Consider the following 19046-nt stretch of genomic DNA (forward strand, 5'->3'; position numbering starts at 1 on the left):
TCAATGTTCGTTGGTTTGAAATTCCATTAAAAAATTTTTCCCGGCCTGGGGCCGTAATATTTCCAAGCACCACCAACGTAAGACCTATGAGATTTTGAAACAGACAAAACCGAAAAAAAACTACCGTTCCAACAAGTTCAAGGACCCGGGACCTTAATATTTTTAAGGCCTGTGTTTTGAACCTTTTTAAAAAAAGTTTCCCTCCCACAAAGCCATGATATTTAATATTTTTAGGCACCACTAACGTAGGCCTATGAGACTTCAAAACAGACAAGAAAAAAAATCACGTGAAAAAGGCCGTCCTAAGGAATTCGTAGGGTCCGGAGCCGTGATACCTTTGAGGCCCCTCATAAACTTAAGTAAAAATGCATTTCAGCAGTAAAACATGGAATCGAATCACAAAGAACAAAATAAAAGGAAATAATTCAAGTAAGAAACAAAATTTCAAACTGAGATGAGAATTTTCAATCATATGGGGGGAAAGAGGACACTTGTTTGAGTCGGAGCCCTATTGACCCACCACACGGGATCCCCCCAATGAACTGCACAAGTTGATTTCAATTTTCTTACGGATCAACAACGCGGAAGTAATTACCGATAATGAACTCATCCCGTGCCCATCGCCAAACCACTTGTCTGACGGTGGAGCCCTCTTCCGGCACCTCACGTCCGTATAAACTTTTATACTGTCCATATTCCGAACGTAATTGTGAAGCCTTGCCGGAAGAAATACCCAATTTTAACTATCCGAAATCCTCAAGGGATGTGGTAACCCACAGGGGTCATATTAACCTAGAAATGATCATAATTCAGGATCATGGGAAAAATCGGCCCGGGATTTCCGAGTTCCATTTGAACGATTAACTCCTCTTGTGTTGCAGCCTTTGCCCTAGTTTTTACCCGTTTTTTTTTTTTTGTTTAACACAAAAGTGTTGGTCGGTTAACGGGTTGCCCATAGAAACCGAAAGCGGCGCCCTAACGCGATTTTTCGTGAGCCCTAATGCGCCCTCTTTGAGCTCGAAGGGAAAAAAAAGACCACAAAGTAAAACTTAATCATCGGAGAGAAGAGAAAGTATCCAATAAATGGATCAGAACTTTTCAGGAGAAGCAACAATAAAAAAAATGGGGATCGGTCGGGCGAAAAAACAATCGAATGTCCGTGATGATGGTCATCGCGACGGGACATGATTGGCCGATCGGTAACGGATCGTCTCCGCGATCTTCTCGAACGCTATGTGACGTTCGGTGATCGGTTTTTAACGTCGCATTCTTTCGTTCAATAGTGTCCGATCCCGATCCTGATCGACGTCGTCGGGACGATCCCTCCGATGATAAAAAATTTCAAATTACCAGGAAAGGATTGCCCGATGAATCTACGTGCCGCTAAATACAAAATTCTCGTTAGTAAATGTTTCGACGAATTAAAAGAATCCAGTGATTTCAATGTTGATGAGACGGATAATGAAATAGTGACGTTCAAATCCAGGTGGAAGAAGATAGTGACGTTGATATTCTGTGTCATCGCCATCACTCTCATCGGATGAGGATCGTCTAAACAACTCGAAATTTTGTTGGTTTTTTTTTTTTGAATTTTGAAATTTGATTAGAAATTATGTTGAATTAAAAAAGACTAATGATAATAATAACAATAATTAAAATAATTGATAATTAATTCAAGTGGACGGTGTTTCTATCGCTATTTTACTGACAAAAAAAAAATAATTTCTGGAGGAAATGGCTTCGGGACGGAAGAAGTGCATCTGTCAGATATGTACTTGTGGGTGAGTAAATTAAATTTTTGTCTCGGAATTTTTCGGAAATTTATGTTAAAAAATCCTCAAAAATTTGTAGTTTACGAGATAGATTTGTTTTAGCTTCGATTTTTCTTGAATTCTTTCGTTTTTGTGTAAAAAATGGACTTTATGCGTAAATTTGGAAAAGAACTTTTTTTTGTTGAATTTAGATTTGGAATTTGATAGTTTCAATTTACGTAAAAGATTTTCTTTTAATATCAATAAACATGTGAGAATTTTTATTATTTTTTAATTTTTGAATATTTTTCTCCTTTTTGGAATTCTTAAATTTCCTTTTTTTATTTTTCATATAAATCACCTTTTTTTTTAAAAAAAAATTCCCTAATTTTTATGATTTTTTTATAGTATTTTCGTTGCACTTTTTGGTCAAAATGTTTTTAACCTGAATATTTTTTTCGAGTTTTTTTCAATTTTGCTAAATTTGCCGAAGGAAAAAAAATTCTAAAAATTTCAGTAAAATGTTTTTTAATTTTTCCAGTTCCTTTCTCGAGTTTTGATTTTCCTTTCTCAAAGATTGCTTTTTTACATTTTTGTCTTCTTTTCAGGATTTCGCAAAATTTTCCCAAATGTTTTAATTTTTGTTGAATATTTTTCTCTCTAGTTTTTTCTTTGATTATAACAGTATGAATTTTTTTTCTAATTTTTCTTGCATTTTCTTTCTTTTGTTTTTAAATTTTTCTGATGTTTGATAAAATTTTTCATTTTTTTCCTTTGTACGTATTTTCTCTGCCTAATGAGTTTTTCATTTATATCGAATTTTAATTTTATCAAAATTTTTCGCACAATTTTCTTGATTTTTTTTTTTAAAAATTATTATAAATCTTAAATGTTTTCAATGTTGCCAATGTTCAGTCAATGTTGCCACTGAGACATTTGAGTTCGAAAACCGGAGAAAGGTTGGAAAAAAACAGCGTAAATGAGAGAAAGAACCGTTGTCTGTTAGTTTATGATATACTTCCCGACTTTTCTACGATTTTTTAATTCGAATACCTCACTTGAGAATATTGCACTTGGAAACAGGAAATGTTTTTTGTTGGCCTCAGGAGGGGCAGGGCAACAACTTTCTTATTGCGTTTTTTAGGATAGGGTATCCATATGAAAATTTAAATTTTTTATTTTCTGGCACACTGTATTTTCACTCTCAAAAATGTTAAAAAATGATTTCTGAATACAATTTGAGCATTTTTTAAATTTGAACCATTCTTCTATAACTTGATGAGATAAAGGCCGAATTAGGACTTGCGGACATCCTGTATACAGGACCGTTTAGGTCAGTGTCTCTCAACCCCGCCGGGCCTTGACTTCAGTCAAACCGGGCACACACACACACAGCGAGTGGTTCGTTTTATTTATTTTTTCGTTTATATCCCAATCAGTCCCGGGCTTTCCACTCACAAGAGAAAATCAACAGGGCGCGGGCTTCCAAAGGTTGATAACCACTGGTCTAAACAGTATTACGGGGCCCAGGGTAAAAGTGCTCCGGTACATTAAGCCGACGTGTACTTGGCTACGGGATCCCGTATTTTAAATGCGTATAGTTTTGAATCAAGTGATTTGAGAGCTCGGCTCTTTGGATCAGTAAACCCACCACCTCAAAACCCGGCACCAAGTGGCACAGTGACTAGAAGACACTAGCCCGTGTTACCATTGCCACGACGATGTTAAGTGTAAGTGGCTGAGCAACTGATCTCCAATGAGGCGAGAGATATTCGAGAACACAAAGGGTTCTCGACTCGACCAGCCAGGAAGTCAAGAAACTCGGTACCTCGCTGATCCGCAGAGCTGAGCCTCATCTAACAGGGAGGACAACGATCCAAAAGAACGTCAAACGAAAACATTGGGAAATCCTTCCAAAGCTACCTAACCATGTCAATCCCAAGCCCAAGAAACTGTTATACTTACTTCAGTCTGGGTTAGACCTCAAAGAGAGGCCTTTCCTTGGAGGCCAGACGTGAACACGTCTTACCGGAGTGAAATCGGCAATTCGAATGATCTTCAACAGACGTTTCAATACTACAGAAGCACATTGTAAGATTTTCTCAATCTTGAGAGATTGAGAATAAGATACCCATTTGTTGAATAACATTGTTGCTGTCAACTGGTGGATGAGGGATGATTAGCACTTGAACCCGAGCTTTATACATATATATATATATATATATATATATATTATTTACTGGGATTAGCTAATTCAGAGGTTCTTAACCTTTTCAGGCACGTCCCAAAATCAACAAGATCAGCTTCGTGACCTAGGACATAACATGGGACTTTTTATTTCTCGCAATTAATGAAACCAGAGACGCGCGCAGTGCATTTATAAAACACTGTAAATGGATTTGTACGAATCATCTATAGGGGAAGCTCCCGCGAATCAAGTTTGGATCGTGAACTATAGCTCAAGAATCCCTGGCTGTAAGTGGATTAGTGCTACCCATCTTAGAAGCCCATGTACAGAGGGCCATCATGTCCGAGCATCATAGGGCCCCCCCCCCCTCCCTCAACCAAGTTATTTTTCGGAGGCCCTACCAGGCAAATGTACACGCTAACTCTTGAAAATTGCAACCATATCTTATTTCTGTAAGGCCTGCTTCTTCTCTTGAGGCCCTCCACTTCCGGACCGTGCCTGTGTGGTCCCATGCTTTAAGATTGCACTGCCTGGGAATCAAGTTTTGGGTCGTGGCCCGTAAAGCTCATGAATCCTCGGCTGTAAGTGGATTTGTACGACCTATCTCAGAAACCCTTGCAACCCAAGTTTGGGTCTTGACCCGTAGGTTAAGAACCCTGGTCTAAGAAAGCCTAGCTACAGAATGGGGGTACATGATGTGAAAAATGTGCCCTCTACTGTATAACCTTGTTTTCTTCCAGATGGGGTTACATTATCTTTTATTTCATCTTCACAATATTGTTTTTTCAATATCTGTGTAGAATGACAAAATAACATGCTATCTTATATGCAATACATGGTATTTTTTTTTCTCTGCGCAACAGAAAAACCCCTAATATGCACGGCAGCATTCCCAGACTCTAAACGTCCATATTTTGTAAATATTAACCCTGAAGAAATGGTACATCCCTCAATTACTTTTGTCCATAACTAACAAACAGTTAAAAATGAAATTTTATCAGCCAAAAATATGTCTCTTACAAAATAATATACAGTACAAGATGCATCACATCATTAAACTGGAACCTCTTCTGCCACCTATTGAATAAAAAACACAACTGTTACATGGTTCTTCGATTGGAATTGACAATCAGTTTTTGATTGATGCGTTGCATGAAAAAAACAATAAAATACGATATTAATAAATATTTTTTGAATGATAATATAAATTGAATTATCAAATTTGCTGTAAAACTTTAACAATTGATGTTTGTATGCAGTAAAATGACATTAGTAACCACTCATAGAATAAACTTTCACATTATCATTCTTATTAATTGCAGCCTCTGAAGACCAACAAGAGCTGCATTTTCCGAGTGCTATAACGTTATTCTCTCGCTCTCTCTCTACTACATACAATCATTAACAGTTAAAGTTTTGCAGCAAACTTGATAATTCAATTTATATTATTGCTCCAAAAATATTTATTTATATCATATTGTATTGTTTTTTTTTTCATGCGATCAATAACCGGCCACCGATTCTAATTCGATTCGAGTCATAACAGTAGTGTTTAAGGTGGCGCTTGGGCAAATGCGTCATTTTTCCACGCGGAAATTCGATCAATTGGCAAGGACCACATAGTTTTAGGGGGCCCCTCCGTATACGAATTTATCCTTTTTTTAGCCTGTGAGCTGTACAAATTTTGCCGCCATTCACCCATTCCAGTATAGTTTTCTTGACTACGCATTCCTTCAAATTCGTCGCCCCATACCAAGCTGGCGCCCCCCCCCCCCCTACTACACAGTAAATATGCCCTGTTATAGGTAGAGTCACTCTTTCGGTCGTTCACATGCTTTCACATCGTTCTAGGCCGCTGATTTTGTCCCTCGCTCAGCAGGTCATTCTTTTGGTTACTCACATGCTTCTACATACTCTACAGGTTAGTGTTCCAAGTGGTCTGGTTTTTTTTTTAAACGATGCTAAAGATCTGTTCACATGTGTAAAAAATTGGGGGTTTCAACGGGGGTGGTTCGGTGGATAGAACTTGGCAACTTTTTTTCCCTCGTAAGGGAAGAAAGACACCGTCTTTTGTGGTGGATTTTTGCGGTTTCGTGCCTCTTTCCCGTAATCCTTTGTGACTTTTCCCTTTGAGGATCTTTGATTTCCCATGTAAACGGGGCTAATCTCGTTAAAATGCAACAACAGCTTTGCGAATATCAGTAACAAGAAAGTTTTCTTCTTTGAAAGCCTTGTGGGATTTTTAAAGGTTTCGTGGCATTTGATCGTGTGGAACCCCTAAAAAACCTGGCATGGAACCCTAGTTGGAAATCCGTGGTCTAAAGACACGCAACACGTGGTGTCTATTGGCAATAAGGGCGCGGTAGCCCGGTCGATAAGATACTCGCCTAAAGTACTAAAGGATGTGTAGAGGTATCGCGAACTTCGATACCCGGTTCGTCCTTGTCAGAAAACTTTCCTGACAGGGGTACAACAAAAAACGACGATTTGACCACAGCAAAAGAGGGGGAGGGGTCTTCAACCTTTCAGATATTGCGGGCAGAAAAAAACAAAAAAATTTCAGGAAGCCCGGGGTTTTACTGCGGTATCTATCTTCGCACATTGGAGACTTAAAGAGGGGGTTGGGTGGATCCGAATCAAACAGCCTTATATAACTCGATAATATTTTGATATTATTTTTAATTAAGGGGCCGTTCAAGTATATGTATTTCTTTCAATAACTCTAGAACTATTTCTCTTATTAGTTTCTGAAACTATTTCTCTCATTAGTTCTGAAATCATTTCTCTCATTAGTTCTGAAATCATTTCTCTCATTAGTTCTGAAATCATTTCTCTTATTTGTTTACCATTAATTCCGGAATAAATTCTTTCACTGATGACTTTTCAGCATTTCTATAAAGTCTACTATAACTATACAGTATGTCTTTTCGTCGGCGAGGGTTTTGAGGGGCATATATGGCCGGGCGGGCAATGCGTTGAAGACTCCTGTCTCCAGTAAGGCACCTAGTAAAGAAGGGTACTCATTGTCCTCTATCTTCGAACGAAAAATTGGCTTTGCAGATACATGTAGCGCCTAACCGTTAAAAAAATACAGGGTGTAGAATTACAATTGACTACAGCGATAATACCGACGTCACACTTTCACTAAAAAAAATGGCGGATGAGTCAGCGTAGGATGTTAAGAAGCCCTAGGATAGACCGTATTGCGATATTGTTTGCATCATCTATCAAATGCCCAATATTAGTCACACAGATCCTACAACTCAAATACATACATTTAAATTGAACTTCTCATGGGTCTAGAGATCCATTATTTTATCCTAGATCTCAACATGACTCGTCCTCAGATGGTAGAGAAGAGTCTTTCATGTAACAACATGATAATGATAAAAATAAATAAATAAAAACGCAGTCAGAGGGAAACTGGAAATCGAAGAACATTGACCCATTTTCCGACAACAGAAGCATGAAATCACCGCCATTGGCTCGAGACGGCGACTGACCCACATTTTTAACCGCGATAAATAAAACACCAAATCAAAAAACCTGCGCCCATTACACTAGGATATTATCTAATGTGTGTGTGTGTGTGTGTGTGTGTGTGAGTATAATCTCGACCACCCGGCTATTATTTTGTTTTTTTGACGGGTCAGTGTATCAGTGTTGACCACGGAAACGGACAAATTGCAATTCTTTCCCCTTCACTCTGTTGCGATAAATATTTTATTGCCGTTCGAATTGATTTCTGAACGCTCTTATTGGTTGAGAGAAGCAAGTGGGGGAGGAGCTAAAGGTTCATAATCGTCCGATTAATAATTCCGCAATTAATTATGGTTTAACCTACTGTGATTCTCGGACGATGAGTCGAGGCGATTTAAGGGTCCCACGAGATATCACGGTGGGATTTATATTGAAAGCAGGACTGTGTGTGTGTGTGTCAGCGCAGGCGTGGAGCCAGAGGAGGGGGATGGGGGCGATCAACCTTCCCAAGTGCCGAATAATAATAAGGGATAATTGGGCCCCCGCACTCAGGCCGAGCCCGTGGACCCATGCGTTAACACGGCCTCAAGCGCGGATCCAGAATGATGTGACGGGAGAGGCGAATTTTGTGAGTTTGTTTGATCGTCCCGTATTTTACGGGATAGAAATTTTCCCACATTATTTGGCTCTTGGGAGGGCGCTCGTTCCCACCGCCCCCCTGAATTCACTCCTGAGTGAAGGCAGGTATCTTCGGCTACCAATGGAGTGGGGGCAGGCATCTTCAGTTGAGAATGGAGCAGAGGCAAATATCTTCAGTTGAGAATGGAGCAGAGGCAAATATCTTCAGATTCGAACGGAGCGCGAAGGTAGACATCTTCAGATTCGAATGGAGCGCGAAGGTAGACATCTTCAGCTGCGAATGGAGTTGAGGTAAGCATTTGCAGCTATGAATTGAGTGGGGGGGGGGGGGGGGCAGGCATCTTCACAGCGCTACGAATGAAGCCGAGGTAGACATCTTCAGCTACTCATTGGAATGGAGGCAGGCATCTTCTTCTGCAAATAAAGTCGAGGTAGATATCTTCAGGTACGAATGGAGCGAAGGCAGGTATCTTCAGTTGCAATTGGAGTGGAGGCAGGCGAATCCTCGGGGCGATGCGTCGGAAAAGTGACTTATTGTGTAGGTGCATCGGATCATCCTGTATTTTACGGGAAAGACAAACTTTCCCCTATATTACTCGGCTTTTGGAAGGGACGATCGTCACCATCTCGCCCCCTCCGGATCCCCCTCTTGCAAGGAACTACTACTAAACCACACATGCACCTCGTCCATATTTCTCTGCGGAATTTCTAATGAACTGGTAAATGTTAGAATGTGTGGGTATGGTGTAGTGAACCTAACATGAAGTTTTGTGTTTATGTTTTTAATGCTTGTTATGTGTAGTGATCATGTCATCTGCCATCAATTTTTCTAACTATGAGTAACTGTCGAATAATTGTATCGTTGTAGGCCTGTTGCTCTCTGTGGCGAGACTTTTCGCCTGCACAGCGTACCAGTTGTTGATAACATTTTGTTCAGTGGGTAACTAAAAACATCCTTGACCCTTGTCGTGGGGAGAACTGCAATTCCAACTTTACTCACCCCTTCCCTAAAGTCAAAGTTGCGGCGCCCATGCATCATATATAGGGAAGAGACCCTTTTCCGTATTCCAACTGCAAATATTCTGTGTGGTCATTCATTCATTGTGGTCATAATAGTGCCAAATATGGTTCACGATATCCGTCACCATTCATGTCGAGACCACCAATCCGGCACCCCCGGTAACCACGACCACCATCAATCAACCGACTCATTGGTGTTGTTGACCCCCCCCATATTTGTTGGTCATCAAAAAAATATCCTAGAAGTCATCGCGGTCACGAAAACTGATTCAATAAAAGATTACCTCGTACAGCCCCAGCATTCGGGAAAAGGGCGTGGGCCAGCAAAAAACAAAAAGCGCCAAGACCCAAAATGTCACGAAATCTGTGGCCACCTGGTTCCTTCATTTGTATACTTCACTGTCGAACAATCAAAACGGCGCCGAAAAGCGATCAAGGTCGGTCAGAACCACGCCAGGTGCCGCATTAGGCACTTCTTTGGCACATTATCAACATGAAAGAACATTTCTGTATAATTTCGGGGACACCAAAAAATATACCTAACTCGATTACGTGTAATGTTTTTCCCCCCTTCATTTTCTCCCACCTCCCCTGAAGATTATGTTCGCAGGAGGTCTCTGGCTCAGTTTTATGAGGGCCTAGGCCTCCATAATGAAGGCCATTGATTGTCTTTCTTGTTTCTCCCGCCCGTCAAATTATTTAGGGCGAGAGCCGAGAAAATGTGCGTGAGCTTATGGGGAATCTCATTGGACACATGCCAACCCCATGTTGGAGAAAAGTAATTTTCATTTTTGATCGTTTTTACATTGTGTAAATGTATGTCCTTGAGAAATCCATCTACGATTCGGTGGTTCACAGCTGGCCGCCGTTTCTATTTTTCTCTCGCTCTACCCGTGAAGTTGAGAATAATGTTGCTAATTTTGAACATTCCCGGATTTTGATCGAACTTTACGCTTGAGGTATTAGAGCTACGGTCCCGAGTTTGGTCTTGTTTTAAAGCTCGTGAATAGAGCTTCCTTTTGATATGTTACAACATGCACTTATCGTGTTTACATAATTTCTAGTTCCGAGTGATAAGATAGCCTATGTTATGGAGTTTAAGGGGTGGGGGCCACATTATTACTTGTTTCGAGTTGGAGTCCGATTTCCATATGAGCAACAATTAAATTTCATACGATTGAATTTCAACAATTCTTCGATTTTAACAATGTGTCCCCTAACACGGGAAGAGGAAAAAGTAAGATGAAATATTATTTAGGGTCATTTTTTTCTTGGGGGGGGGGGGGGGAAGCTTGGCTCCTAGGAAATTTGGCTGCCACCTATTTTTTTTTTCGACTTCCCCACCTCTGGAGTATATACCAGAACTGGGCAAATCCCAGTCACCAGGACACCATGGCGACTAAAAAATTGGTATTGGCGCCTAAAATTTTCTTTGTGTAGTTACTAGATTGCAGGTTGTGTGTGAGAGCAGCACAAAATGTTTGGAATTAGCAGCATGTCTGCCAACATAAAGAGGGTCACTATGCAGTGCCATCTTAACGTATGAGCCGCCCACCCGGACCCGGGCCGGGGCCTCAAGCGAAGAGGGCTCTTACAAAGATGAGGTATAGTTGAAATTTTCGTGGAGCATACATGTAAATTAGCTTGGTAGGGCCCCAGAAAAATTCCTTGGCCCGAGGGCCCATGATGCTCCTAAGACGGCCTTGTCTCTATGCCCTGAAAAAGTCAAAAGTAGCATTATTTTAGACCCCTTTTCTTCGGGAAAATTTTTAGATTTTTTTTGCGATTTGTCCACAGCCCAGGTATGCATTTTACTCAAATTTTTATAAACTTTATTTGGTAAAATTTTGTAGAATAAAAGAATTTTCTCTAAATCACATCATCCAAAGTGCCCATTATTAGCAAACCCTATTAAATATCAATTTTAATATTATACCAATCAGTAATAGACTTTACACAGCGTTGTATTGCAATATCAGTTCCAAAACAAAAAAAAAAATGTTTCAATGTGTCACGGTCTTTTGTTCGATTCTTCACACAATTTCACATCTTTTGACCGTAAAATGATTTATGAAACGATGGCAAGAAAATTTGCGTGTTTGATCAGCATGAAATCCTCAAATCTCCGTAGAGATTGTGCATATTTGCAATGCAAAACTTCATGCGTCTGATCTCGCAAACACTTTTTCAAACGAACTGCAACAATTTTTACCCTTGGTTTAGGTTGATGACACAATGCTCACGAATGTTGAATAACGCTAGAGGTTTAAAGAGACGTTTCCCAATATTGGGACAGCATTGAATCATCATTGACAACATCACCACTATACCACGGCAGCCCAGGTCAATAAGATAAATACTTGCCTAAAATACCAAAGGATGCTTAGAGGTGTTTAGAGGAAGTTTAGAGTTGAGGATGTTTAGGGATAAAAACCCTAATATAATAATCCATACCAAAGGATGTTTAGATTTCGATACCCAGTTCATCCTTGCCAGAAACTTTCCTGACACAGGGCTAAAACAGAAATGACGACATGACCACAGAGAAAAAGATTGCTATCGCAGGGAGTCCCACATCGAGGGGTTACCGCTCCAACCTCTCGGCGAGTATAGAGTCGATGCCATTCGGAATCGACAATAAATTGTAGGTCCCATGTGTTTAGTAAATTAGTCCCGTGTAACTAGCCCTCGTGGGCAGAAAATGACCGTGGGGCGACAAAAATTATCAAACTGTGCGCTATAAAAAGATCATTCTTCTCATTAAAAAGGATAAAATAATCAGTTCGCTCGTCTTTTACAAGAAAAAAACTGTCATTTTTAGCTTTATAGTGTATTGAAGCTGAAATAATTTGGTGATTTTGATGGCATTGTAAATGATTTTGCTCATAAGAGAGTGTGTACGAGAAAAAGCGTTTATTCTAAGATTCTTATTTCATGAAGAATTTAAAATTATATTTTTTCATCTAAAATAATGCATATCTTCTTTTGATGGGTTTACAAACAACAACATGTACTGTATTTGCTAACGAATCCCCCCCTCTTCCCCCCGCCCATCAAGCCAAAGTAGGGCCCAGTGCACAACGTCTGCACAATTCTAGTTTGAAATTTCAAATAAGTTTCGCTCTTGACCGTCAAGCTTCTGAAAAGTGATAACAAACATTTGGCGGAAGAAGGAGAAGTTGTTTTCGTCTCTCTGAGAAGCTTTATTATTATTACTAAGCATTTCCTTTGCTTCTATTCATTCGGTTGAGCATATGTTTACGAGTCGTCCATCATTCCGCTGTGTATGTAGCGTATGGTGGTAAATGGGCCGTTACGGCGAGGACAGACACTCATCACATGCCTGTAAAACGTGCAGATGGAGTTGCCTTCAGAATAAACTAAATTTCCAGAAGTCTGCGATTTTTTTATTATTATTATAATATGCATTCTTCTCTGTTGGAAAAAAAAGAAGACATATAATACGTGCACGTGCTATTATGTGTCATTCATTCAAGAAGGCATCCATACATACGCGCACATAATCACGTGACCAGCCGGAACGATGACATTGGATTTGATTGGAGCGCGGGTCATTAATCTGCTGGACAGCTGTCTTTTGTTTTTTCATTTCCATGCAGTTGTTGGATACCGGCAGCCAATCAAGTTTCTTTTTACCGATAATACGGATGCTGTCGCCATCTGTTTTCTAATGTTGGAAGTTTCATCTATTTGTGGTGTGATGTCGCGTGTGTTTGCTCATTTGATAATTTTTGTGCTGCACCACGGTCATTTTCTCCACACGAGGGCTACTACTTCACCAAACACCAACTCTGGCCATATCGCTATATTGCAATTTACTGCCATTAGTGAGATGGGTTGGAAGTGAAGGCGCTGTCTATCGGTGGTCGCCTCGAGTTCGTTAGGGAAAATATTTTACCTATATCCTCCCTTGGGTTCGAACCCGGGACCCAGACAACAACCTTCACGATGGTAGACCAGCATCTTACCACCATGCCACTCGGACCCACACGAGGGCTGACACATACAATTAATTACAGATCCCAAACTGCAGTCTTGTCTATACTCGCCGAGAGTCTGATGTGCAAGCCCCTTGGTGTGGGACTCCTGCAGTAGAAATATTTTCTGTGATCATATGTGGTCGTTTCTGTTGTACCCCTGCATCAGGAAAGTGTCTAACAAGGACGAACCGGGTATCGAACTCGCGACACCTCTACACATAATTTTTGGTACTTAAGACAAGTATCTTAAAAAGCGCCTCAATCCTTGTCCGACTCTGTTCTAGTGTCGAATTTGATTGGACGTGCGTGATCATAGACGTAAAATCAGGATTTTCTTCCTTGTAACCTTTTGCATGTGGCTTTGGCGCTATTTTTTTTTTTCAAGCAACTGTGACGTCATAGAAACGTCACAGTAGACCGCGAGGCTACCGTAACTTTTGATCCATTTGGCGCCACCATATTTCCTAGCGACATTTAATAATGGATATTCTAAATTTAACTTCAGTTCGGCAACCAGGATTGATGCAGTGGGAAGTTCACGGGACGCTTAAAACGAAGGTTATGAGTTCGAGTCCCTTCGTAAAAATCCAATTTTTTTTTTTCTAGCATCTTCGTTTGAAAAGTTTAATTTCTTATCACATTTAATTTTTTTCTTTTAACCGTTGCACGGGATAAACATGATTTATTATATTATAATTCACCACAAATTGTCAGATGCACGGGAATAGGGGGGGGGGGGGGTCTCCCAAACAGCGAACTTGGCGATACAGGGGGAATGGGGGGCCACCCCCGTATAATAAGTTATCGTTTATTGAATCACTAAAAAATGTTTTTTTTTTTTTTCTGATTTAATCAAAATGTGGTTCAGTTGCATCAAGTTGACAATAGTAACGGCTCGCGAAGCGAGCGCCCAGCGAAGCTGGGCCCTGCTATCATTTATTGATTCATAATGCTGATAGATTCATTAGAAAACCAAACATAGAAATTGTGTTTCGGCAAGCCACTGTATTTATTGCATGTCAATATAATTATTATTATATAATATATATCATTATTATTATGATCGTTATAGTATTATAGTTAAATTATATCATTGTAATTTATTATCGTGTGAGCAAACGAGACGTAATGACAAAATAAAAGCGAAATCGTTAATAGACGTTGGTGTTTGGCGATAAGTTGCCAAACGTAACAGCAGGAGGTACACTTTACACATACGGTGATGTTTCTATAACGTCACAGTAGCCTTATTCTGATTGGCTGATAATGTCAAAAATATAAATAAAATCGTCATAACTACGAAGAACAGCCAAAACTAGAGAGGAAATCCTTAATCAGACGTCATTGATCACGTGATACTAACTATCCAATCAAATCCGACACTAGAAAAGAGTCGGACAAGTGTGGAGGTGCTTGTGTATCTTATCTACCTGGGCTAGCGCGCCCTACGTGTCTTTGCCGATTTTCGTCCGCGTGAAGACATTTTTTGGATGAAGGAGCAGGAAACCGTTCTGTTACGGTGCTTGTCTTCAGCTTTTTATAGGAGATTTTGATTTCTTAATCGATTCTTGGGAGTGCTTGAACACCCACAGCACCCATGAATCCGATGCCACTGGGATCTAGCGAGGTTCATGTTAAGAAGGATGCCCGCTAATTATTATTACTAGTGGTTCGTATTTAGGAACCCCTACTTAGAGTCCTATGAGAAGGGTGGCGGGTCCTTCAACTTTTTTCGAATAGCGAGCACCGTATATGTTTTTCGTCAGCAGAAGCAAAGCAGTCTGAATGAACCAACCCGGGAACGACCCAAGGGCCTCATCTCATGATTACGCGATATGATACTATGTTTTTCTGAATTAGTAAACTAATAGGGGGAAAGAAATTCCAGCCGTATGAGTGGGGGGGGGGGGCTATGAACACATCATTCGATGTAATGTGGGTTTTTGGGAGGGGGGGGGGGACTTGGATGATATTTCGTACCATCCAGTTCCTCTCACGATCAGTGGATGAAGCAGCAAACAAGACTGATGGGGGGGGGGGGGGAACAAACAAATCGAATTTTGGGAATTTCGTTGCATGCTATTATTGATTGTAATAATAATTTCACATTATACTATGGTAGGGTTACCAGACGTCTTCTTTTAGGAGGAAATGTCCTCCTTTTTTGATGTCATTTCAAGGTTCCTCCTTACGTTTTAAAAAATTCACCCTATTGTTCTCTTTTTCAGGGCTTCCGGAATTATTTTTCTTTTTTTCCCGAGGGAATTTCTTTTTTCACCTTGAAAACGTGTATCTGTTCATTGGAATGAATGTTTGTGCGTGTTTTTTCCGTCCGCGTGTGTTTACACGCTTTGAGCAATCGCCCTCGTAATTCCCAGAATACGGGAACGCAAGATGCCTCCAAGCAAGGCAGATGCTGTTCTAACTACGGCCCATCTTGCTCCAGGATAACATGAAGAAGACAGTCCGAAATCAGCTCTGGAAGAAGAAAACTGCAACATCCATCTTAAATATTGTTTGCTCAAGCTAATGCCAGTTTCATATACACCCCAAGCACTACACATTAACACAACCATGCGCAATCTTGTCTTACCCTTCGGAAGAAAAATTATAAAAACCCAAAATTTTTTTTAAAAAAATCTCTTAAAATGTAAAAAAAGTTATAAAATGATAAAAATGCCTTCTTCTCCGGCTGTTTGATTTAACGATAGTTGTCTCGCACTAAAAGTTTCCAGGACGCAGCCATCTGATATTACTCTCTCGGTCAAACGATAACCAAACCACCGATTTGAAGGAGACGGAGAAACTGGCAAAGGTTCCACGTCCAGACATAACGATATTCATCAAAACGATTAATCGATTTTAATCAGTTGAGTAATCGATGACCATTTAACGATAAAAAAAACATGCCCTTACATTAAAATTTTCAAAATTTATCTAAATCAATGATTCTTTTTTTTAAATCAACGTAAATAATTTTAACTTTTTCTTTCTTTTCCTAAAATTTAATTCTAGTGTTTATTATATTAAGCATAAACACTATAGCCATGTCTCATTTGATAATATCCAACCAATGACGGAGGAGATGGGGGCCTAGCCCGGTGCTCCACACAACGGTTAACGGTATCAGCTAATGCCGTTTACTAAAGTGGGAAGAGAGGGATGTTAGGGACCGTTCAAGTATTACGTAAGCAAATTTTTAGCCATTTTTGACCCCCCTCTCCCCCTTGTTAATTACAAATTTTCATGAATTTTAAATTTTCATTAATTACAAATTTCCGCAAATTAGGAATTTTCATTAATTTCAAAAATTTTCATTACTTACAAATTTTCATTAATTACAAATTTCCGCAAATTAGGAATTTTCATTAATTACAAATTTCCGCAAATTAGGAATTTTCATTAATTACAAATTTCCGCAAATTAGGAATTTTCATTAATTACAAATTTCCGCAAATTAGGAATTTTCATTAATTACAAATTTCCGCAAATTAGGAATTTTCATTAATTTCAAAAATTTTCATTAATTACAAATTTCCGCAAATTAGGAATTTTCATTAATTTCAAAAATTTTCATTAATTACAAATTTCCGCAAATTAGGAATTTCCATTAATTTTAAAAATTTTCATTAATTACAAATTTCCCCAAATTAGGAATTTTCACGAGTTACTGAATCATTTCATTTGATCATTTTTGACGACCACAGTCATTTTCTACACACGAGGGCTAATTTGACCGGGACCTACAATTTATTGCCAATTCCGAATGGAGGCTTGTTTTTTATACTTATCGGGGGGTTGGTGCGCGAACTCCTCGATGGGGTACTCCCTGCGGTAGCAATTTTTTCCTGCGGTCTTGTCACCGTTTTTTTTTTGTTGTATCCCTGTGTCAGGAAATGTTTCTGACGAGGACGCACCGGGTATCGAGCTCGCGACACCTCTAAACATCCTTTGGTACTTTAGGCGAGCATATTATCGACTTGGGCTACCACGCCCTCACTTTGAATCATTGCTTTCATAATTTTTGAATTTCCATCAATTCCTGATTTTCATCAATTCTGAATTTTTATGTCATGAATTCTTTCTTTCATTAACTCTGAAGTATCATCCATTTGAATGTCAATTAATCTTTTTTAAAATACCGATTCCCCACCCCCGGTGCAAAATATATGGAGGGGGGGGGGTGAAGGGGTCCCTCAAAAATGTTTGGCGCCCCCCGTAATCATCACGACGATTATGGATTCTCGGGGCCAATAACTAAAGTTTCTTCTAAATAGGGTTATTTTCTCTTCATGCCTCATTTATATTTTCATAAACATTTTCAAAAATAAAATGTACAACACACATTACAATTTCGAGAGCGGGACCCGGGCACCTGTCACACACAGGGCCACCCTTACATGTCGCGGGGCCCGATGTGAAAATAATAGCGGTGCCAGAGGCGTCTTGATAATTTCGGTGGCCCTTATCACCGACTTCATTATATATTTCACGGGAGAGGAGAATTGTGAAAATTCAGAAAGTTGTGGAAATCATGAGAATTCAGAAAATGGAAATCCTGAAAATTCAGAATAAATGAAAATCACGATGAAAATTCATAAAATTAGAATCATGAAAATTAACAAAATGGGAATCATGAAAATTCAGAAAATGGGGAACATGAAAATTCAGAAAATGGGGATCATGAAAATCCAGAAAATGGGTATCATGAAAATTCAGAAAATAGGGATCATGAAAATCCAGAAAATGGGAATCATGAAAATTCAGAAAATAGGGATCATGAAAATCCAGAAAATGGGAATCATGAAAATTCAGAAAATAGGGATCATGAAAATCCAGAAAATGGGAATCATGAAAATTCAGAAAATGGGGATCATGAAAATCCGAATCATGAAAATTCAGAAAATAGGGATCATGAAAATCCGAATCATGAAAATTCAGAAAATAGGGATCATGAAAATCCAGAAAATGGGAATCATGAAAATTCAGAAAATAGGGATCATGAAAATCCAGAAAATGGGAATCATGAAAATTCAGAAAATGGGGATCATGAAAATCCGGAAAATGGGAATCATGAAAATTCAGAAAATTAGAATCATGAAAATTCAGAAAATGAAAATCATAAAAATTGACAAAATGCTAATCATAAAAATTCAGAATAAATTAAAGAAATAATTTCAAAACTGATGAAAATTCACAATAAATGAAAACAATTCAGAATAATTGAAAGAAATGATTTAAATAACTCAGAATTCCAGAAAAAATGGCGAAAATTCAGAAAATGATTAAAATTCTAAAATTTATTTGAAAAAGCAATTCCAGAATTGATGGAAATTCAGAATTTGTGAAAGAAAGTGCGCGGGGTGGGGGGGAAAAACGTGGATCCCGGTAGGACCACACATGCCCTGTCACACACCCCAAAGGGCGGTTCTGGTCGCACAACCTCTGTAAAAGCGACTTTTTCCGAAATGTTCACACTAGATTTATTTCCGTCACCACACAGAATTTACCTTAAAAAGTATGTCATGGTAAATGTATTTCTTCGTCTCATGCTGAGAGAGAGAAAGAAGATAAATTGGGGTATTTTTTATTGTGTCTGTTTTTGGCGACATTTAAAACACGCAAAAGCGTCGTTTAGAGCCGTTTTCTTTTTTGCGGCAGCTACCATTTTTCTCTTGAGCTCAAGGCCGCACCGAAATCAATGAGTTCCAACGCGATTATTTATATGTACTTTGCTTATCTTTCTTCTTTTTTAGGGAATTATGGATGGCATCGGGCGCTTATCGCTTATGACCTTGTTTTTATACAAATAATAATGTTTTGATATCCATCATTTTTTGATTGGCTATGGGATGACGACGATGTCTAGACCAGTGTTTCCCAAACTGTGGGTCGTCAGATAAGTGAGCTGGAAATTTCGCCTCCGACATTTTGCCCTCGACGTTTCGTCCCCGGACATTTCACCTG

At 39.3% G+C, this 19046-nt stretch overlaps 1 protein-coding gene across 1 annotated transcript in view; it reads left to right on the forward strand.

The window, feature by feature from the left end:
- Positions 1–1042: 1042 nt before the first annotated feature.
- Positions 1043–19046, forward strand: part of LOC149071225 (uncharacterized) — a 53461-nt gene continuing 35457 nt past the window's right edge. Inside the window, exon 1 of the mRNA XM_089248206.1 lies at positions 1043–1781. Coding sequence (XP_089104332.1) covers positions 1735–1781 — 47 coding nt within the window. The 5' untranslated portion in view covers positions 1043–1734. The remainder of the gene's footprint in view (positions 1782–19046) is intronic.

Source organism: Pholcus phalangioides, unplaced genomic scaffold (assembly GCF_987345545.1).
Source record: "Pholcus phalangioides strain wild (caught in Gottingen) unplaced genomic scaffold, Ppha-v1.0 ptg000019l_1, whole genome shotgun sequence".
Classification (NCBI taxonomy): Eukaryota; Metazoa; Arthropoda; class Arachnida; order Araneae; family Pholcidae; genus Pholcus; species Pholcus phalangioides.